We start from the raw sequence: 21,946 nt of genomic DNA on the forward strand, positions 1-21,946 counted from the left end.
TATACCGCTTTTTAACAAAAGTTCTAAAAGCAGCTTACATAGAAATAAGTAAGTAAGTAAGTAAGTAAATAAATAAATAAAATGGCTGCCTGTCCCCAAAGGGCTCACAATCTAAAAAAGAAACATAAGATAGACACCAGTGACAGCCACTGGAGGGATGCTGTGCTGGGGCTGGATAGGGCCAGTTGCTCTCCCCCTGCTAAATAAAGAAAATCACCACTTTAAAAGGGTGCCTCTTTGCTCATCGGGGAGAGCCTCAGCTTGGCCACCCCGTTCTAGGGAAATGGAGAAGCCCACCCCTCCCCAGGGTGAAGAATGATCTCACCCTGCACCCCTTCCTCACTCACCTGCTCCAAATAGAGGAGGACGTGGCTGGTTTTCACTTCTGTCCTCTTGACTGCACTTCCAGCACCTGCCAGCTGTAAAGAGGGGCAGTAAAATGGGCAGATCTGCATCATTACTGAGCAATGGCGGCAGGCCACTGTCCCCGCCACCCTCGCAAACCTTGTGCAACGAAACGCGGAAAGCGAAGCCTGTCTTATGGGCCAGGCAGAGCAGGTCTGAAATGAGGCGTGAGATGAGGCCAAGTCACATGTCAGCCCATGGTTGGCTGCCACACCATTGGCAACGGCTACTACCCTAACATAGGAATATAGGAACCTAGGAAGCTGCCATATTGTCAGACCATTGGTCCATCTAGCTGAGCATTGTCTTCACAGACTGGCAGCGGCTTCTCCAAGGTTGCAGGCAGGAATCTCTCTCAGCCCTATCTTGGAGATGCTGCCAGGGAGGGAACTTGGAACCTTCTGCTCTTCCCAGAGCAGCTCCATCCCCTGAGGGGAATATCTTGCAGTGCTCACACATCAAGTCTCCCATGCATATGCAACCAGGGCAGACGCTGCTTAGCTATGGGGACAAGTCATGCTTGCTACCACAAGACCAGCTCTCTTCTCCTAGTAGTTGTCTTGGGCCATCAGAATAGCAACGCCTATTAGCCGTGATACCTCTGTGGGCAACCTGTCCCTTTTGATGGGGGGATGGGACTGTAGCTCAGCGGTAGAGCATCTGCTTGGCATGCAGAAGGTCCCAGGTTCAATCCCTGGGAAATCCCCGCCTGGAATTCCTCTATGAAACCCCGGACAGGCACTGCCATCCAGAATGGTAGTGTGCTAGATGGACCATCTACTGTGCTAGATGGACCAATGGTCAGACTCAGTAAATCGCATTCTCATATGCTCATCAAGAGCATCCATAACTCAGTGGTAGAGGATCTTCTTAGCATGCAGAAGGTCCCAGCTTCAGTCCCCAACAACATCTCCAAGTAGAGCTGAGAATGACCCCTGCCTGAAACCTTGGAGAAGCTGCTGCCAGTCAGTATAGGCAATACTGAGCTAGACGGACCAATAATTTGATTTGGAATACAGCGATTTCTATCTACCTTTCATAAGAACAGCCCTGCTGGATCAGGCCCAAGGCTCATCTAGTCCAGCATCCTGTTCCACACAGTGGCCCACCTTTCTTCAGGGATGGAGTCAGAGCTTAGTGGTTGGAGCATCTGCTTGGCACGCAGGAGGCCCCAGATTCTATTCTTGCATCTCCAGGTAAGACGGGGAAAGAAAGACCCTTGCCTGGAACCCTGCTGCCTGTCAGAGTAGGCAATACCGAGCTAGATGGATCGGTGGTCTGACTCAACATAAGGCAGCTTCCTATGCAGAGGTCTCTGGCGATTTGATTTTGGAGACAGAACAGAGAGACATTAGAGGGGCGAGAGAGCAAGGAAGGTCTGATGTTCTTACGCCTCCCAGTGTAAAGGGGTAGGGGAGCGCTTCTTTGTGGCTGGCGTCTGACGCAGAGAGAGGGCTGGTACCTTTGCAACTGATGGCTTCAGTGCGCTGTATCCTGAGAGCATCTTAACATCAATGATCGCCATGTTGGAGACGGGGCGTTGGCCTGTGTAACTGCGGACAGAGAGGGCAAGGAAACCCTTTCACACGCTTGAACCCCAAGACACGGGCCCTTCCAGGATCTCCAGACCCACCATCAACCCCTCTCATGTATGCAGCATCAGAGATCCACACCCCAAAGAGATCCAGACGCGGCCTTGGCCTTGATTACCTGACATTGATCGCAATGTCAAATGTCCTGCTGGCCTTGGGTGAAGTGCAGGTCTCGGGAATCGTGTCCACATGCAGGGCAAAAGGAGCACCTTCCTGATGAGGCTGCACGTTGTATTTCAAGCAGGTCTGGAAAGGAAACAGGACAGTAGCTCATGGCAGAACATCTGTGGTTCGCATGCAGAAGGTCCCAGGTTCGATCCCTGACAGCATCTCTAAGCAGGATTGGGAAAGATCCCTGGCTGAAACCCTGGAGAGCTGCTGCCAGTCAGAGTTGATAATACCCAGCTAAATGGACCAATGGTCTGACTCTGGGAGGAGCATCTGCATCTTTGTATGCAGAAAGTTCCAAGTTCCCTCCCTGGCAGCATCTCCAAGATAGGGCTGAGAGAGATTCCTTCCTGCAACCTTGGAAAAGCTGCTGCCAGTCTGGGTCATGAGTTAAATGGGTAGTAAGTTAAATACAGAGCTAAATGAACCAATGGTCTGACTCCATATAAGGCAGCTTCCTAAGACACTTTGCCATCCTTTTTAGGCATTTAAACTAACTCTCTTAAATTACAACATCCCACTTTCTCTCTTGGATGTCCCTCAGGAAAATATCTTGCCATTCCTCCAGGAATGGACCTTGTAGGTTTTCTAGTCCAACCCCCTGTTTAATGCAAGAATCTGCTACAGCGTCCCTGTCCAGTCTCTGCTGGAAGCCTTCCAGTGAAGGAGAGTCCAGTGCTTCATGAGGCAGGATGTTCCATGGTCAAACAGCTCCTAGTTATGAAAATCTTCCTAATGCCCCATCTAAATCTGCTTCCTTATAATGAACCCATTCATTCTCATCCTGCTTTCAAGAGCAACAATAAACAGCCTACTCTTTCTCTGTGACAGCCCTTCAGATATTTGAAAATGGATATGTGAAGATATTCAGTATTAATTAATTAATTAATTAATTACATTTTATATCCCGCTCTTCCTCCAAGGAGCCCAGAGCGGTGTACTACATACTTTGGTTTCTCCTCACAACAACCCTGTGAAGTAGGTTAGGCTGAGAGAGAAGTGACTGGCCCAGAGTCGCCCAGCTAGTATCATGGCTGAGTGGGGATTTGAACTCGGGTCTCCCCGGTCCTAGTCCAGCACTCTAGCCACTATACCATGCTGGCTCCAGCATGGTATAATAATAAAATAAATAAAACACATATTCAGATATCAGTCCCCACCCCCTTTCCCTACAGGGAGAGAGTCCTCCACCAGGGTGCATTTCTCCCTTTGTGTCCTCCACTGAGATTAGTTGCCCTCTTCAGCACCTGGCCTTGGGCCCTGCCTTTCCTTTCCCATGGGCTCTTGGGACACTCACCTGTATGTAGACGCATCCTTCCCCGGTCACCTCGGAGCTGTAGTCCCCTGGCACACTGGGCAGAGGCTCCCGCTGAAGCAGGAGGCGGTTGCTGCTTTCCACCTGGAACTCCTTCAGGACGGCCCCTCCGTGCTTCAGGGTCACTTTTGCACCCGCTGTGCTCTGGGCGAAGGTAGAGACCCCGTACAGGGAGAAGCCCTGGAGTGCCACCACCGTGTCCTGAAACAGAGACCAAGGGGAGAGGGTCTTTCCCAGCATGTTCACTGACAATATGCGGTGCAGAAGGGATCTATCCATCCAAGATGGCAGAAGCTCATGCCAACTTTGCAAAGTGACGAGAGCCCAAGCTCACTGGAGGCCCCATTGCTGATGCTAGCTTTGGCCCCCCAGGAGGTGATTGGGTCCAGCTAACAGGTGGGTACTGGCTAGGTACCTCCTCCCTCTATCCTGGCAGCAGGTTCAAAAACAACTTTCTTGGTTAGCTGCCCTATAACAAATTGTTCTCTGGGCGGCTTGTAATAACACAATAGAGCAAATACAATTGAAACAGATAAAACAAAAGTAAAATACAACCCATACCATTCAAATACAAATACAAAATGATTTAAAGACCTATTTTTAAAGTTCTTAACAGAGAAGTCTTCACTAGGCATCTAAGAGGAAAAAGTGATGGCATCAGGCGAGGTTCACTGGGAAGACTATTCCACGAATGGGATGCCGCCACCCAAAAGGTCCTCTCCCTAGTAGTCACCTGCCTCAGCTCCTTTGGTGGGGATCCTTGGAGCAGGGCCTCTGAAGATCTCAAGGTCTGGGTAGATGACATATGGGGCAACGCGCTCTCTCCGGTAGCCTGGTCCCAAGCCATTTAGGGGGCTTTAGGGGTGAAAACCAGAACTTTGGATTGGACTCGGAAACAGAATAGAAGCCAGTGCAGCTGAGGAAGCACTGGCATGCTCTGATCATCTCCACAATCTTGTGACCCCATTCCCAGAGCTGAGAATTCCAAGCTGCGGAATGTGAATTGTGGGGACATCTCCAGTGGGCCTATGCGGTTCTGCCCCAGGGGCGTAACTATAATAGGGCAAGGGGAGACTGTTGTCTGGAGTCCCACTGCCTTGTGGGGGGGGTGTCAGAGGCAAGTCACATGACTGACTTCCCCAGCCGCACACCTGCCCAGGCTTCCTTCAGTTGTATTCATCCTCCGAAATTGATGTGAGTGTTAAGACCTGGAGCTACCAAAACAGCATGTCTTTCTCTTGCATCGTCCATTTACAAAACCTTAAAAAAAAAATTTAGGATGATTTTCTATTGTGGCTCGCGCGCACACACACACACACACACAGACACACACAGACACACAAAATGCTTTTTGTTACCACTATCCAGCCTCATTTAAGATTTCTTTACTTCATGAGGGGGGCCCATTTTAAAGATTTTCTGGTACGAGGTTCTTAGCGGGAAGGAACTTACCTGTGTGGAGGAGAAACCACCCGTGGGGTTCTGCTGCCTGCTAAGCCATTTGACAATCTTGGACGCTGTGGTCAGGTCCTCCTGGGATGGTGCCGGCTGTTTGGTGAGGTGAGCAAGCAGCACATAGGCTGTCATCTCCACCTCCGCAGAGGGGGCACGGGGCCGATAGAAAGACAGGTCAGCGTTCTCCTCCTCCTGCTTCCCGGGTCGCTGCCAGTGAATGGAGCCGTCCTCTTCAGAGACAGAAGGAATGAGGAGTGATTGGAACAGGTATCACCACAGGCCTTTTGAAACACCCGGTTTAAAGTTATGACCTGGGCACGCAAATAGCCCATGCGTGGTAGCCTTCAAAACGGCCGCTGCGAGCCAGGACAGGGCTGGAAAGGCTTGAAAATGGGCTGAAACGACCTGGGGGAGGCCGGCAGGGGGAGGGGGAAGCTTCAGAGACCACAGAAAAATTACCCCGGGCCCAGCGGTGAGTTATTTTTAAAGGTCAAGCCGAACCGAGCCTGGTCCGGCTCGAGGGTGACCCCTCGAGCCAGCCTGGTTCGATGGCGAACAGGCTCGACCTTGAGCCGATTTGCACATCCCTACAAGAGGGGAAGGAATGATAGGCAGCATCCCTCCCCACCTCCTCGCAGCCATTCTGACAGATAGGTCCAGCAGCCAAGGAAATGCTTTTCAAAAAGTTCTAAAAGCATTTTACATAGAAACACAACAAAATAAAATAAAAAATAAGTTACTCCTGAGTACGCCCATTGAAATAACTAGGACAGATAAACGTAAAATCTATGTCCACACACACACAAAATCTTCGAGGGTACCTGAGTTGAAGGTTTGTGACAGAAGGGGTACCGTTTACAAAGGTTGGGAACTCCTGCATTAGTGCAAACCATTTGAACACGGGCAACACCTTGTTGCGCATGCGTTTTTGATGTGTTCTTCAGGGAACCTTTGCACAAGAGCAGAAGCGTTCTGTTCTGAAAATTGCCATGATTTAATAAGCTACGTGATCTTCTTGCGCAAATTATTATTATTATTATTACATTTATAACCCGCTTTTCCTCCAAGGAGCCCAGAGCGGTGTACTACATACTTGAGTTTCTCCTCACAACAACCCTGTGAAGTAGGTTAGGCGGAGAGAGACATGACTGGCCCAGAGTCACCCAGCTAGTATCATGGCTGAGTGGGGATTTGAACTCGGGTCTCCTCGGTCCTAGTCCAGCACTCTAACCACACCACCACGCTGGCTCTCAAAATGCAAATTTGTTCGTTGCACAAATGCATCGTTACTCAGGATGTCAGCCAATGACAATGTTTAATATTTCTACAGTCTATCACTTTGAGGATTCACATACATTATCTTGGAATTTTCAAGAGCTAAAATTCCAAGATAATGTATGTGGAGCTGAAAGGGCCTTAGAGGTCGTCTAGCCCAACCCCCAGCTCAGTGCAGGGAACTGCTACAGCATCTGCCTGAAAACCTCTAGTGAAGAAGAGCCTTCCGCAGCATGAGGCAGACTGTTCCAACGTTCACTGGTCACAAAATCCTAACAAAAACCCTGGAAGATTTATTATTCATTTCATTTCGCTTCTCACCTTCTTTCACAGCTTTTCCATCAAGGGCCCGCAAGAGCTGTTCCCTCTTGTCCTCCTTCCCTGCTAAGGAAAAGGCGTACGCCAGCAAGGCCTGGGTGTAGACGTTGAGATCTTGCGCCTGTGCTGCCGTCTCCAAGCAGAACAAAGCGTTGCGCACCACTGCGTGCTGAGGAGAGAAGGCAGCAGAGGCTCAGCCACCAGCGGTTTACTTCATGTCTGTCCAGGAAACTGAATGCAGGAGAAACGGAGTCCAGGCAGCCCCTCTACTGTGCCAGTGCCCCACTGGCTATTCAATTCCATAGAATCACGGAACTGTAGCGTTGGACGGGACCTTGGAATCCAACCCTCTCCTGGTCCAACCCTCTGCTCAGGGCAGGAATTGACAATTTGCTAGGGAGAATTCTGTATTGTGGGGAGCATCCTTGGGCTTGGAGGGAGAGAGGGAGGAGAGGGGTACTTACAGTGACAGGCAGAGGAATCTCCAGCAAAGCAATGGCGATGTAGGCAGAGAGCGTGGCCTCATCATCAACCCCACCCTGGAGGGAGGAAGGCAAGAGGCTGTGAGCTCCAGGCAGAGCTGGAAGGCCCTTCAGCATTTCCCTAGAGCTCCTCTCCAGATCAATGGTCTACCACCTCGATAACCGTCATGCTTTCACACTATAGTGGCTGAGATACAGACCCAAGATGTGTGGCAGGTGGAAGCCAATCCATGGGTTCATTTAAAAGGAACCTGAGAAGGATGTTAGGGAGTCCAAACAAACACGAGTATGGAACAAGTTCTCTTTCTATTTCAAGACTTTTAGGTTTTACAAAGTCTCCCTTTCCCCACACCACGGAAGCAACTATACTGTCCTTTTGCCCAATAGCCCTCAGTCTAACAGTGTGCACGCACAGTGGCCCAGATGGTTCAGGGCAGACGTGATACATTTCCTACAGGACGAGTCTTTTAAGACACTTGGGTGGCAGGCCTCCTGTCCCTGCCTGCTCCTCACAGCTATCCTGTCCCTTGCTGGTCTCCTGATGGTCCACCAACATGCCAGCTCTTCCCTTCTCCCGTCCATCCCCTTTCCCCCTCTTCCTGCTCCTCTCTTCCACCTTCTCCCCCAACTCTCCTCTCCTCAGCAGCCTCCATCCCAACATTCCACACTCCCTTGGCAACGGTTGCCTAGCACCTGCTGTCTGGATCCTGACATCAGCCACCAGTACAGTGAGAGAGAGATCTAATGGAACTTCCCACCTAACTGCCCCAGTGCAGTGAGGAAGTGGCAATCTAGGACACCCCCTTCCCAGGAAGCCCTCTGTGCCACATGGAAATACGTCCCTGAGAGTTGTGCAGCCCCTTGGGATATATTACTGGGTGGCACAGAGGGCTTCCTGGGGAAGGGGAAGGCATCAGAATGAAATTGCTTCCCCGCTGCACCAGTGCAATTGGGAAGTTTTGTTAGGCAGCTCTCTCACTGCACTGGTACATCTCTGCTCTGTATGTCAGTCTATGACTCCTGATTTTCTATAATAATAGGATTGCATTGGTCCTCTTCACTGTGGTTTTCATGCAAATAGACACACACACATATACACACCTCTGCTTCAATTCCACAAGACTTCCCAATCCTATTTGCTTTTCCCCTTCACTACTACATCATGATATCTTCCAGGGCATAATTCTCTATCTCTCCCTTTCAGGGTCTTTTTAAAGAGACATCTGGAATTGCACAGTGGTGTGTGATTGTAATTTGCACACATCGCACATGCGATGATGAGAGATAAGAACTTCATTACTTTCCCACCCATTCATTGTATCTTTGTTTGCAACAATCATTAAAAAAACGCATACATAATTGAATATTTATTAACCCACAGTAAGAAAAGCCATCAATAAAGATGCTGCTTAGTGTGCCACAGCAGCTGTTAAATGCCAGAAATGTTTGTTGCCCCTGCTAACTGAGCAAAGAGACACCTTTTAAAGTGGTGATTCTCTCATATTTAGCAGGGCGAGAACTGACTATCCAACCCCAGCATAGCATCCTTCCAGTGGCTATTTTCTTTTTGCCTGATATGTTTCATGTTTCTTTTTAGACTGTGAGCCCTTTGGCAACCAGCGACCATCTAATTTATGTATTATTTAATTTTCTATGTAAACCGCTTTGGGAGCTTTGGTTGAAGAGCGGTATACAAATATTCGTAGCAGTAGCAGTTGAATGTGAAGGTGGTTGATGGTTCTAGAGACAATTGTTTTATTTATTTCAATTGCTAGCCCACCCTAGCAAAAATCAACAGCAAAGTATCTTATATCTATTTCCAAAAGAGCTGGAAATGTTACTATCCTTACGGAGGCATAACCGGAGCACCTGCAGGTAAGAGGGAGGTACTGGCAGACTCGGGGCCACCTGCAGATACATCAGTTTAACAAACAAACAAACAAAAAGAGGGGGGAAACAAAGGGGGACCAAAAAACCAGCCTGAAGCTGCCCAAATGTACCACAATAGAGCGGGATGTTTGTGGATTCAGAGGGCATTTAACAGACAACAGGTGGGTGGAGCTAATGGAACTCAGTGGTGAGGAGCAGAGAGGGGGTCCTTTAAAAAAAAAGTGGGCTATTTCTCAGCTTGAAGAAGACTCCCTCAAGACAGTCACAAGCCCCAGCATTTTCACCAAGCTCAGCTCATGTACCACACGAGAGGTACCACAGGCTCATGTACTACATGCACACCAGGAGTATACTGCAACGTTTTGTTGCAGATCCTGGTCCATACTTGTGATGAGGGTCCCACGAGATTTCCTTACTTAACCCAGAGCCACAAAGGCCAACAGAAGCAACATCCCGAAAATTGCAATGTCGATCATTCCACTGTTGTGCCGAGACCAGAAAGTTATCCCCATTTCCTTGCCTCCCTACCTTGATGGCGATGTGGAAGAGCTGCCCGGTGCTAATGAAGCAGCCGTTCTGCTTCTGCCTGGCAGCCAGTGCGGCCAGCGCATCCGAGATGTGCGTCTCTTGGATATAGATCATGCGCTTCGCCTGAGCAAAGGACTTGAGCACAAAAGCCGTCAGCCTGCAAGACAGTCCAAAGCAAAGGACAGCATCATCCCTCTCTTCCAAGCCCATGGGCTTGCCCAACTAGATCTTCTGAAGGGAGATCTCTCTCTACTCAAGGGGGGTTTGCTACTGTAGAAGGGGAAGGTGCCTTCATGTATATGGAATAAACAGGGCTCTCTGATATGAAGGCAAGTCTGTGGACTTTTGCTCTGTAGCTCAACTGCTGTTTGCACTGGTGGAAGCAGAGGATTCTGGGTGGAAGTCGAGGATCTTTTCTTTTTCTTTTGGTTGGCTGGGGAGGTGTCACCACTGTTTCCCATTAATCACCTGCAAAGCATCCATCACGGGAAGGTGTAATATGCATAGAGGAGTGAACTTACTTAGAACAGGATCATTTTTGTCTCCAGGGTCTCAGCAGGGGTGCAGAGCCCTGGGCTTTCCACACGGAAATAATGTGCTGCTCTTGCTATTCCAACCATTTCTTACTATTCTTCCTGACTTAGGAACATGGGAACCTGCCTTATACCAAGTCAGACCTGTGGTCCATCTAGCTCAATATTGTCTACACCAGGGATTCTCAACGTTGGGTCCCCAGATGTTCTTGGACTTCAACTCCCATAATCCCCAGGCCCAGTGGCCGTTGAAGTCCAATAACATCTGGGGATCCATTGCTGAGAATCCCTGGTCTACACTGACTGGTAGTAGGTCTCAGGCAGGAGTCTTTCCCAGCCCTTCCTGGAGATGCTGCCAGGGATTGAACCTGGGACCATCGGCATGCAAGTCCTATGGTGGATTGATTGTCATGACATCCTAAAACGAATGATGGGGAATGCCCACTGAAATGCACTGGTTCCTTCCAAATGGCCATGGAATGCATTGAACTTCCAAATGGCCAATGTCCTTTTAGAAATCCATGCATTCCTATGGCCATTTGGAAGGAACTAGTGCATTTCAGTGGGCATTCCCTGACATTCATTCTAATACATTCCCTGGAATTGGCATGACCCTTGACTTCTTGTAAAAGTACCCCCCCAAAAAAAAAATGATTTGGGGGGTTTATCTGGGTGTGGCCATTGGAACATGATGGCATGATGGTCAGGGTGGGTATAGCTATGGGGGCTGTCATGGAGAGCGCCTGCACTTCTGGGTTTGCAACGACATCACTGAGTAGGACCCCGAGTGGATGCCATATGTCTCTGCAACAAGTACCAGCTCAAGAGGGGCACTGTCTAGGCAACATCTACATGTCACTGACCCAGCCCTCTCACACCCAGGCCAACATCAGGAGGTGGGGCCAGTCCCACCTTCCTCAGTGCACTGGGATGTTTGACCGCAGATGGACACCAGGCTTAAAAGGAGCATCTAGCCTTGTGCTAATCTGCAGTTTAAAGCCTGTCCTTAGGGCAGTGGGGAGACGGCGAAGGATGTTTTAGGATGTCCTGACCCTAATCCACCATAGGACTTGCGTGCCGACAGTCCCAGGTTCAATCCCTGGTAGCATCTCCAGGAAGGGCTGGGAAAGACTCCTGCCTGAAATCATGGAGAGCTACTACTAGCCACTCTAGACAATACTGAGCTAGATGGACGTCAGGTCTGACTTGGTATAAGGCCGTTTCCTCTGTTCCTAAGGGCAGGGCACTGAGGGAGGTGGGGCCAGAGAGAAGATGGGGGTTGGCCAGGAACCATGGAGTGGCAGGCAGGTGAGATGATCCTTTGGTGGTATGGGGTGGGGCGGGGATGCTCACACTCCCCGCCCCACTGAAGAGGTGTCACCTGAGGCGGTTGCCTCTCTTCCTCACTTCATGGACAAGCTGCCTCTGTTTACATGACCCACTCTCTGTGGGATCCCTTGTGTTAGGGTTGTCTCCATCACAAGTGATATATGTAAATGGAGAGGTTTCCTTGTGGGTTTGTAGATTTATAATTAAATTTATTTATTTTTTTAAATAGAGAGTTTTGGTTTGTTGACCTTCTGATAAGTAGGGTCATGTGTTATACAGGACTCTGTGCTCAGTACCAAAGCAACCCATTTTCTTCAACTTCTGTCAATTCTTTTTTCTCATCTGCACCACATCCTTTATTCTACACAATGTATTGGGCAAGTTCTGCTATTTTGCCTAATTTAGTGTGCTTCAAAAGGGAAGAAAAGGGGCAGGGACATTTGCCGAATGCCGAACACTAGTGTGCCACCCTTTCTAACCCCTGGAAAAGGCAGCCTCTCCTCTCTGGTTCCTAAGATGTTTCAAGGCATTTCAAGTATCACTTCACAGCCATGAGGACTAGAAACATCGAGGGAGGGGGGAGAGGGAGGGAGAAAAGGGGCAAAGTGGTGATTCTCTTCTATTTAGCAGGGGGAGAGCAACCCCTGCTTATCCAAGGCCAGCCTAGCGTTCCTCTAGTGGCTCTTGCAGCTATCTACTTTCTGTTTCCTTTCTAAATTGTGAGCCCCTTGGGGACAGGGAACGATCTTCAGCCCTCTTAGGGCACACAGCTTGAGAATCATCTCAGCTAACTGGGCAAAGAGGCACCTTTTAAAATGGTGATTCCCTTATACTTAGCAGAAAGAGAGCAACAGGCCCTATCCACCCCCTGCATAGCATCCCTCCAGGGGTGGTGGCTGGCGTCTGCCTTCTGTTTCCTTTTCAGACTGTAATAAACTCCTCCTGTATTCCAGCAAAGAAAACCACATGGCTCTGTGGTCGCCAGGAGTCGACACCGACTCGATGGCACAACTTTACTTTACCTGACCTTTGGGGAAAGGGAACCATCTGATTTATTTTTCTATGCAAACTGCTCTGAGAACTTTTGTTGAAAAGCCGGATCTAGAAACACTGGAAGCAGTAGCAGTAAGTGTGTGGGAAGTGGGGGAGAAAGAGAACCGAGGTTCTTAACTCCTGTGGATCTCACCACGCACACAACCCTGAACAGAAGGCTGCAATGGGCAGGCTCACCAGGAATTCCCAGGCTGGTGAGTGAAGGTACTGTAGGAGCCGTCGGCATGCTTGAAGTTCAGCTGTCTCTGGTAGCCTGAAACGGAGAGGAAATGTTCTTGTGTGCAAAGCTGCATCCCCCTTCATGAAAGGTGCTTCCGAGCCGGGCTTTATGCAGATGGTCTCAACTTCCCCCCCAGCCCCACTTCTGCATTTGGGAAGGGCGGTCCTGATTTTTAAAATGTCATCTCTCAGTTATGCTGGTGTAGCAGATGTGAGTTACAGACCAGAATATCCCTGGCCTGACTCTAGCTTCTGCCATAGACATACTAGGTGGTGCTAGCCATGTTACCCCTCTCAGCTTCAATACGGGGAGAATACTCGGTTCGTGCGCAGGTCCGTCACCCTATGCAGCTTCCTGCTGCAATGGCACTCCCCGCAACAATCCGTGCATGGTGCTGGCACGCACATAGCATCTGCTATGCGGAAGCCGTTTTCATGGTCAGCATGGTGTTGCCCACCCACAGCACTGAACCTGTGCACGAACCTCGGTTCATGCACATCCCTACTCGCTGGCTGACATACTATGCAACGTCATGGGCACACTGCAACACTGTGTGCCTGCAATGTGCAAGAGCGCCATTGCGCAACATCAGGAAAAAGAGGGTCACTCTTGTGCAAAGGTCTTCAGCGCCATTTTGCAGGTGCGCGACAGTGCTCGTGCGCAACTGTGCACACAAAATGGCATGCAATGTTCACATCGTGTTGCGTAGTCAGCCACTGGCACTGCAGAGGTTGCTGCAGGGATTATATTAAGATAGCATCTAGCGGACACTTCAAAAAGTATTATTAATACTAGCCGACCCCGCACAGAGCATCTGTACGCTCTTTGGGGCCGGCAGTTACCTCTCTCCTCGCTTCTGCCCCAGTCTCTGCTTCCAAGCCCAGCCACCTCTCCACCCCACTGCCGCTTCTGCCCCCCGCTTTCTTTCCCCCCTCCTGGGCCTTGCCTCTGCGGCCGCCCGCCACGTCTGGCCTCCACGGCAACCAATCGTCCTGGGTGCACCCCAGCCAATCAGGCGCGTCCACTGCCCAGCCAATCTGCTGGGCTCTGGGACGCACATGCACACCCAGGAGAATTAATTATTAACTAGTGGGCCCGGGCACAGAGCATCTGTGTCTCTAGTGCGGCCGGGCCCACCACCGCCTGCGCTGCGGCCGGGTCCGCCGCCTTACCTCCGCCTCCGGGTCCGAGAGTGCCACCGCCGCCGCTGGACCCGAGAGTGCCGCCGCCGCCGGGCCCGAGAGTGCTGCTGCGGCCGGGCCCGGCCAGGCCCGCCGCCTCGCCTCCGCGGCCGGGCCCGCCTGGCTCCCCGGCCATGGCCGCCACTGCCGTTCTCCTGGGTGTGCTGCCAGCCAATCAGGCGCCCCCTGCAGCCCAGCCAATCAGCTGGGCTGCCGGGACGCATTTCTCCTGGGCACACCCAGGAGAATTATATATATAGATATGCCATGACAGACATAGATAGCTGCCTTATACTGGGTCAGACATTGGTACAGCTAGCTCCGTGTTACAGTGTTGTCTGGCAGCAGCTCTCCAAGGTTCCAGGCAGGGGTTTTCCCAGCCCTACCCGGCCTGATGGCGCAGTGGGGAATGACTTGACTAGCAAGCCAGAGGTTGCCGGTTCGAATCCCCACTGGTATGTCTCCCAAACTATGGGAAACACCTATATTGGGCAGCAGCGATATAGGGAGATGCTGAAAGGCATCATCTCATACTGTGTGGGAGGAGGCAATGGTCAACCCCTCCTGTATTCTACTAAAGACAACCACAGGGCTCTGTGGTCGGCAGAGGTTGACATCTACTCGACAGCACATTTTACCAGACTTGGAGATGCCAGGGGATGAACCTGGAGTCTTTGGCATGCAAAATAGATGCTCTACAATTGAGCTATGATCCCACCCCTCACCCCCGCTTGCTAGTCTTGTGGTAGCAAGCATGACTTGTCCCCTTAGCTAAGCAGGGCCCTGGTTGCATATGAATGGGAGACTAGAAATGTGAGCAGCACTGTAAGATGAGCTGCTCTGGGCAGAGCAGAAGGTTTCAAGTTCCCTCCCTGGCTTCTCCAAGATAGGGCTGGGAGAGATTCCTGCCTGCAACCTTGGAGAAGCCGCTGCCAGTCTCTGAAGACAATACTGTGCTAGATAGACCAATGGTCTGATTCAGTATATAGCAGCTTCCTATGTTCCTATCATTACCCTCCACTGTCTCTCAATGTGTTAGTTAAATCTGCACACTACTGAAGCCTAAATAAATATCTCCTCCTCCTCCTTAGAAAGTAACATACTGTTTAATGAACAGGTGCTCCCACATTGTTACAAGGAAAAATCACCGCTGATATATTTGTTTTCATTTCCCAGCACCGTACCGTGCGAAGTAGGTTCAAAAGCCAAGCAAGTGTGCTCAGGTAGCTCCAATTATTAGAATCACCCCCCATCAATAACTCAGCTTAAAGCAGGGATCTCAGGCTGCAGCTCTGCAGCAGATGTTGGCAGAGGCACTCTTAACCCTGGACTTCTGGGCGGGGGACCAGGGCCACCACACCCAAATCCTCTTTAGTCTGTCCCTGGTAGTGTGGTTTCCGCACCACGCTGGGCAGCCGAGCATGAATGTGACCTGCACCCGGCAGCCGAGCATGACCCCCCCCACACAGCTGTTTTTGGACTACAACTCCCATAATCCCCAGCCACAGGGGCCAATAGCCAGGGATTATGGGACTTGTAGGCAACATCTGCAGGAAGGACTAAGCTGAGCAGGCCGGCTCTACGATGATCTCCATGCATGTTCTTTAAATAGCTGCAGCAACCAAACTCCACACCCTGTAACTGGAGTGGTAGCTTCCTTGGCACTTGGCTAAGTAATCACAAACCCCAACAAAAACACAACCGGAGGGAAATCCCACTGCAGAGTCCCAAGAGTCTCCTCACCAGCGACCAAGTTTCCAATGGCCTTGGACTTGGTCTCCTCCGATAGCTGCCCAGTCTTATTCAGGTAGTCCAGGACGTAGATGTTGGGTGCAAAGAGGGCCATGTTCTGCTCTCCACAGCCATAGGGCAACTTGAGAAGCTTGTGCAGGTTCTGCAGGGCTGTGCCCATGATGTCCCCTGGGATGGTGGAAGAAGAGAAAGGCAGGGGATCAGGACTCTGGGATGGGGAGAAAAGCTGCCCTAACATCACAGATAGCATAGATGAAGAAGCCATCCAGGGCAGCATCATGCAATGCTTAGATTTCCTGAAGTTAAATTATGTGAAAGTAATTAAGACACGTAGAATTAATGGCACCTACTTCTTTTAACATGGCAGGTCATACCTAGGGCCAGTGTTCCGTGTAACAGGGATTCTCAGATGCTGACCCCTCATCACCAGTCAAAGGTCATTGCAGCTGAGGATGAGGGGTTATGGGAGTTGTAGTCAGCAACATCTGAGAATCCGTGTTACAAGAACGCACACTAGGGCCCATGTGTTGTGAATTTGGTTTGTACTGGACTGCACATGGGTCACAAAGGGGTATTGCCTACACTCTGAGTGGCTGTCATCTTGAACCCAAATTGCAGATTGGCAAAAACAAAAAGCAAAAAAACAGGAGTGCACTGACACACACACCCATGCCCTGTGAATTGGGTTTGTATCTGACTACCTACCAACACAAGGCAGCCACCTAAAGGCTCAGTGGGGAAATGACTTGACTACTAAGCCAGAGGTCGCTGGTTCGAATCCTTGCTGGTATGTTTCCCAGACTATATCGGGCAGCAGTGATATACGGAGAAGCTGAAAGGCATCATCTCATACTGCTTGGGAGATGGATTGTCCCTCCATTCTCCCTTCCTCCTGTATTCTTCCAAAGACAGCCACAGGGCTCTGTGGTCACCAGGAGTCGACACTGACTCGACGGCACACTTTACCTTTACCAACCCAAGAGTTACAAAGGGATGTTATCTATGGTTTGAGTGGCCACCATCTTGAAACAACATGGCAGGCCAGGGGAAAAATGAAACACCATCAGGGTCTCTTAGGACTCTCTTCCATGTCCTGTGAATTTGAGTTGTATCTGACTGTCAGCACATGGGTTACAAAGGAGTGTTGCCTATGGGAGACTACATGTGTGAGCACTTTAAGCTATTCCCCTGAGGGGATGGGGTCACTCTGGGAAGAGCTTCTGCATGCTTGCCTACAGAAGGTCCCAAGTTCCCTTCCTGGTATCACCAAGATGGGGCTGAGAGAGACCCCTGCCTGTCCCTTCCACTCTGTGTAGCCAATACTCAGCTAGATGGACCAATGGACTGATTCGATATATGACAGATTCCTATGCTTCTAGTGGTTAGATAGAGCTTGCTTTTCCAACCAATATGGTGGAAAAAATGATTTCCGATGGGCATTCTATTGTCCAACTATGTTTGTGCACATTTACACTGCAGTGCAGCTGCCCTGAGAGGCAACTCTCCCAACGCTATTTATAACCGTGCAGCAGTGGGGGCAGGGCTCCTACCACACATATTGCTTTGTGTAATATGGCAGCCTCGAATAATAGTAATAGTAAAGAATAGTAAACGAGTAGCAGCAAACAGGTTCGATGTTGAACCTGTTGGCCTCTGCGTGGCCTGGGTCACGCAGAGACCAATTGCAGGTGTGGCGGCCTCCAAAATGGCCACTGTGTCGGAGGGGGAAGGCCCGAATGGGTCGGAGAGCCGGCCGAATGGGCTGGTTTGGGCTGTAAGGGTGGCCAGCAGGGGGAGGGGCAACCTCTGTGGGGAAACTGCCCCCCCGTTGCCTCCAACAACTCACCTGAAGGGGGTAAGTTAAAAAAAAAAATCTTAACTTCTTTGTTTCGTTGTTTGTGAACCCCACCCCAGACCGGACCGAACTGGGGGGGCTTCGAGGGGGTGCCGGACCGAACCGGGCCAGCCAGTTCCGTGCAAACCCCTAGCAACCACCAGGGAGTTACTCACATATGGTTTCATGTGTATCTGAAGAGTGAATCTGCTTCGCAGCAGATTTGCAAGATGCTTAATTCGGGGGATTAAATTGACAGTTCACATAGCTGTCGGCTCCTCCCAGCACTCCCTGGCAGATCTTTCTCCTGTGTGTTCCCACCTACTTGCTCCAGGTTTTTCTTCCAACCACTCACAAATCAAACCACAGAGGAAGAGGAGAGAGAGCTTTTTTTTTTAGTTTGACAGCTAAGAGCGGAAGGACAGCGTGATGCGTTGCCAGACAGATGGATCAAACAGCAGGATGCTTAACCCTTGCCTTTGTGAGTGATTGCCTTCAGCACCTCATGTTCGCTCCCGCCCACACCTAATGGAATCAGCTTAGACATGAAAAGGGCTCAGGTTACATCCATTCTGCATATCTAGAGCCTATGTAAAACATAGGAAGACTCACGTTTTGCAGTTTGTGCTTGTGTTGAACTCAGGAATTTATCCCTCCCACTCCCCCAGCAATTTCTCCTTCCCCCTCCCTCAACAGAGTATCACCAATCTGCAACAACACCTCCTTGCCCCCAGCACTTGCAATTGCAAATCACTTAGAGCAGACCATACCCCAAACAGCTGTCAAAATCCCCTTCAAGGAGTTTTGAAAAATGCTGATTTACTGGCATGACCACCCCACACATAACAGAGAAAACTGCAGGGCATAACAAAAGCCCTGGTCCCCCCCACCCCCTGCACAAAGCCTCTGAAACTAGAGGGGTTTTTTAAGCCGGGCTAAGCCAGAATTCTCAGCCTCCTTTCAGGGGGAAACAAAGTTCTGTCTGTCCTGGTCCTTGATAGCCTGCAGGGTCTTTGGGGTAAATCTAGCTAATATGTGGACTGGCACACTCCAATCAGGAGTGGATTCGGAATAAAAATCCTGTGTGTAAAGCCTCAGAACTGTATGACTTACCCAAGATACTGACGAAGGCCCTGGCTGAACCCTCAACTACGTTTTCTGGTAACTTTAGAGAAACCGGTGCCGTCTGCGCATTTTCTGCAAGCAAAACAGAGAGAGTTTTGATTGTGCCAGTTCCCTTCCAATATTGCCATCTCTCCTTGTTCCGCACCCTGCTTTTATTCTCTTCTCCAACTAGTTTGAGAAATCATTGTCAAATTTATTTTCTTCATTGTCGTGTGTCTTTTCAGACTTGTGGGTTTTTTGGCAGTAAAAGGCAGCTGCAGCACTTGCCTGGCCAGCGTGGGCAAAACGTTTTTAAAAGTTTATTGTTTTAAAGCTTTGGGTTTTAAAGGTTTTATTTGTATTTTAAATTGTTTTAATCATGTCAATGTTTTAATGGTTGTTTTTAGATGGTGACCCGCCCCGGGGACCTTTTTGTATGGGGCAGGATAGAAATGTACTTTGCGCGTGATATCACACGCACGGGGACATGGCCTGGGTTCCAAAGAGCCCCGAGTGAGCTCTCCCCCTTCCATTTCAGGCAGCGCTTGCTGCCTGAGAGCATTTATTTCTCTTTCTCTCCCTCGCTGGAGGGAGAGAAAGGGAAATAAAGGCTGCCTGAAATGGATGGCAGAGAGCTCGCTCGCTCTGGGCATCTGAGCATCGCCCAAGCCACGCTCCCGTGCATGTGACATCATGCGCATGGGGCATCACTAGAGGCCAGCTGAACATAACAACATCTATTCTGAGAACAGAACAGAACCCTCGGAGATAACGGGGTTCACCTGTACTCTGAAACCTTGAAAGGCACTTTTAAACAAACATTTTGGCATTGTTATGTTTACAGAAGGTGTGATAGAGTCTCTTTTCTACCAGCTCCTACATGGCTGGTCCTTGCCATTAGTTACTACAAGTGACACCTGGGGAACCTGCGTGGTGGCAGCAGATTTACAAGGCAGCATTAGATGACTTTTGCTATTCCTCAGCGGGGGCGGAGGAAGCCTTAAAAGAAGAACTTTGGAGTCCCAAAGAAATGTCACAGGGGAGGGGCCCCCAGCTAGATAGACACAGTATTCCAGGGGAGGTCTGACCATTGCAGAATAGAGTGGAACTATTCAGTGGCGTAGCCAGCAGAAGGGCAGCTCATGTCTCTCCTGCTGGCAGACCCCGCGCACGATGTCCATGCACATGACAGCATCCGAACCACCTCCGCACGTGGTGTCCATGCGTATGACATCACGTGTAAAGGGTGCATGGCCTGATACCCGGGGGGCCTGCCCCATCCCTCCTGATCGCATTTCCAGCCAGCATTTGCTGGCTGGATGCGTTTCTTTCCCTTTCTCTCCCTCCAGCAGGGAGAGAAAGGGAAATAAATGCAGCCAGGCAGCAAACTGCCCTAAGCCATTTTTGGAAGGGCAGTATAGAAATTGAATGAATGAATGAATGAATGAATAATAAACACCGGCTGGAAATGAACTCCGGAGAGCTCGAACGGGCTCGCTGCAGCCTGGTCCACACCCCCTGTGTGTGTGACATCACACACAGTATTCCAGGGGAGGTCTGACCATGGCAGAATAGAGTGGAACTATTCGGTGGCGTAGCCAGCGGAAGGGCAGCTGATGTCTGGTCCACACCTAGTGTGATGTGTGTGACATCACACACAAAGGGGGCATGGCCCGGGCTCGGGAGAGGAGCTCATTTCCAGCAACATTGGGAGGAGATGCTAGTTAACTGGCTTGTCATGAGAAGTAATAGTTCCAGTGCAGAGCCACCATTACGCAGGAGGGTTCAAGGAACCCGGGCTGCCAGTGGCCTGATAGCCATAGGGCCCGCCCCAGCCCTCCCAATCACATTTCCAGCCAGCGAGGGAGCGAAAGGGAAACAAACACATTCAGTCAGCAAATACTGGCTGAAAACTCAGTCGGGAGGGCTGACTGGGGCACGTCCTATGGCTATTGGGCCATGCCCCCTTTGCATGTGAAGTCATGCACAAAGTGAGCATCGGCGGCCCTTCATCATCATCATCATCTTACATTTATATCCCCCTCTTCCTCCAAGGAGCCCAGAACAGTGTACTACATACTTAGGTTTCTCCTCTCAACAACCCTGTGAAGTAGGCTGGGCTGAGAGAGAAGTGACTGGCCCAGAGTCACCCAGCAAGTCTCATGGCTGAATGGGGATTGGAACTCGGGTCTCTCTGTCCTAGTCCAGCACTCTAGCCACTACACCACGCTGGCTCTTTTCACTGGCGGCCCAGGTTCTTTGCACCCGAATGCTCAATGGTGGCTCCGCCCTGGAACTATTCCTTCTCATGACAAGCCAGTTAACTGTCATCTCCTCCCAATGTTCCAAACAGGGTTTGCCTCCAGCTACAGGCAGGAGGGGTCCCACTACTGCAGCCTCTCTCTGTCACTTAAAAACTCCTTTATCTATCTATCTATCTATCTATCATATTTTTACACCGCCCAAAACTTATGTCTCTGGGCGGTTTACAACAAGATTAAAAAAGTAAAACATTGATTAAAAACAAAAGCAAAACAAAACAAAAATTTAAAAGCAAGAAATGTAAAACACAATTTAAAATTTTAAGAACAATATTCTAAAAACAACATTCAACATTCAAAACAATCAAAACAATATCAGTTGAGAGCCTTTAACCTTTCACCACCCACATATCCTCACACTGCATCATAAAGACACAACAAAACTCCATAGCAAAAATATTTAAAATGCACATAACGATCAACACCAAGTTCTGCACACCAAGTCTACAACCGACAGTTGAAGGAGCTGGGTATGTTTAGCCTGAGGAAGGAAAGACTCAGGGGAGATATGATAGCCATCTTCAGGTATCTGAAGGGCTGCCATATGGGAGAAGGAGCAGACTTGCTCTTTGTTGCTGTTGAGGGCAGGACTAGGACTGGGGGTTGAAATTACAGGTGGCCCTCATCCATCGGGGGCGGGGGGCGGTGTCTGTTCTTGGCTACAACCATGGATAATGAGACCTTAAGTGAATAGGAAGGGGGGGTGGGATTTAGGTTCCCAGAGCACAAAAATGGCCAAAAGAAATAAGTGAAATAAAGTGCCGTATCGTGCTCTCAAGGTCTCCAGCTTTCCAGCAATGTTCCCTACCCCCCAACCCCAAGTTCTCCAATTTTCTGTGAAAAATGTGGGGATTTGTGACTTTTGTTCATTTTATGAACAAAAGTCACAAAATGGCTCCGTTTAGCAAAATGGTGGCTGGAAATGACGTAGGAAGTTAAATCTGTGAAAAACTATAGGGATTTAAAAAAAAAAAAAACAAGAGAGTCACAAAATGGCTCCGTTTAGCAAAATGGTGGCTGGAAATGATCTCAGAGATCATTTCCGGCCACCCAGGAACTGCGGATAGGTGAATTTCCACTATTTTCCAAACTGGGTATAAGGAGGTTGGGTCTCCATTGCCTGACAACAGATCTGTGGAACCGCAGGTGCCAAGACTATGGATAGCGAGGGCCACCTGTACAGACTAAGGC

The 21,946-nt window shown here is 49.9% G+C and overlaps 1 protein-coding gene and 1 non-coding gene across 6 annotated transcripts in view; one reads left to right on the plus strand and one right to left on the minus strand.

Moving 5' to 3' along the window:
- Positions 1 to 21,946, minus strand: part of LOC128348179 (alpha-2-macroglobulin-like) — a 93,072-nt gene that overhangs the window by 5,714 nt on the left and 65,412 nt on the right. For all 5 annotated transcript variants that reach the window (XM_053303881.1, XM_053303880.1, XM_053303879.1 and 2 more), the window contains 11 exons: positions 18,444 to 18,527; positions 15,488 to 15,664; positions 12,521 to 12,596; positions 9,429 to 9,585; positions 6,993 to 7,067; positions 6,532 to 6,697; positions 4,933 to 5,165; positions 3,463 to 3,681; positions 2,116 to 2,243; positions 1,868 to 1,958; positions 348 to 419 (listed from right to left, as the gene is read on the minus strand). In XM_053303881.1, coding sequence (XP_053159856.1) covers positions 348 to 419; positions 1,868 to 1,958; positions 2,116 to 2,243; positions 3,463 to 3,681; positions 4,933 to 5,165; positions 6,532 to 6,697; positions 6,993 to 7,067; positions 9,429 to 9,585; positions 12,521 to 12,596; positions 15,488 to 15,664; positions 18,444 to 18,527 — 1,478 coding nt within the window. The remainder of the gene's footprint in view (positions 1 to 347; positions 420 to 1,867; positions 1,959 to 2,115; positions 2,244 to 3,462; positions 3,682 to 4,932; positions 5,166 to 6,531; positions 6,698 to 6,992; positions 7,068 to 9,428; positions 9,586 to 12,520; positions 12,597 to 15,487; positions 15,665 to 18,443; positions 18,528 to 21,946) is intronic.
- On the plus strand, positions 1,040 to 1,113 carry TRNAA-GGC (transfer RNA alanine (anticodon GGC)). The gene has a single exon. It is a non-coding gene; the product is annotated as a tRNA-Ala (tRNA).

This window comes from Hemicordylus capensis, chromosome 2 (genome assembly GCF_027244095.1).
Source record: "Hemicordylus capensis ecotype Gifberg chromosome 2, rHemCap1.1.pri, whole genome shotgun sequence".
NCBI lineage: Eukaryota > Metazoa > Chordata > Lepidosauria > Squamata > Cordylidae > Hemicordylus > Hemicordylus capensis.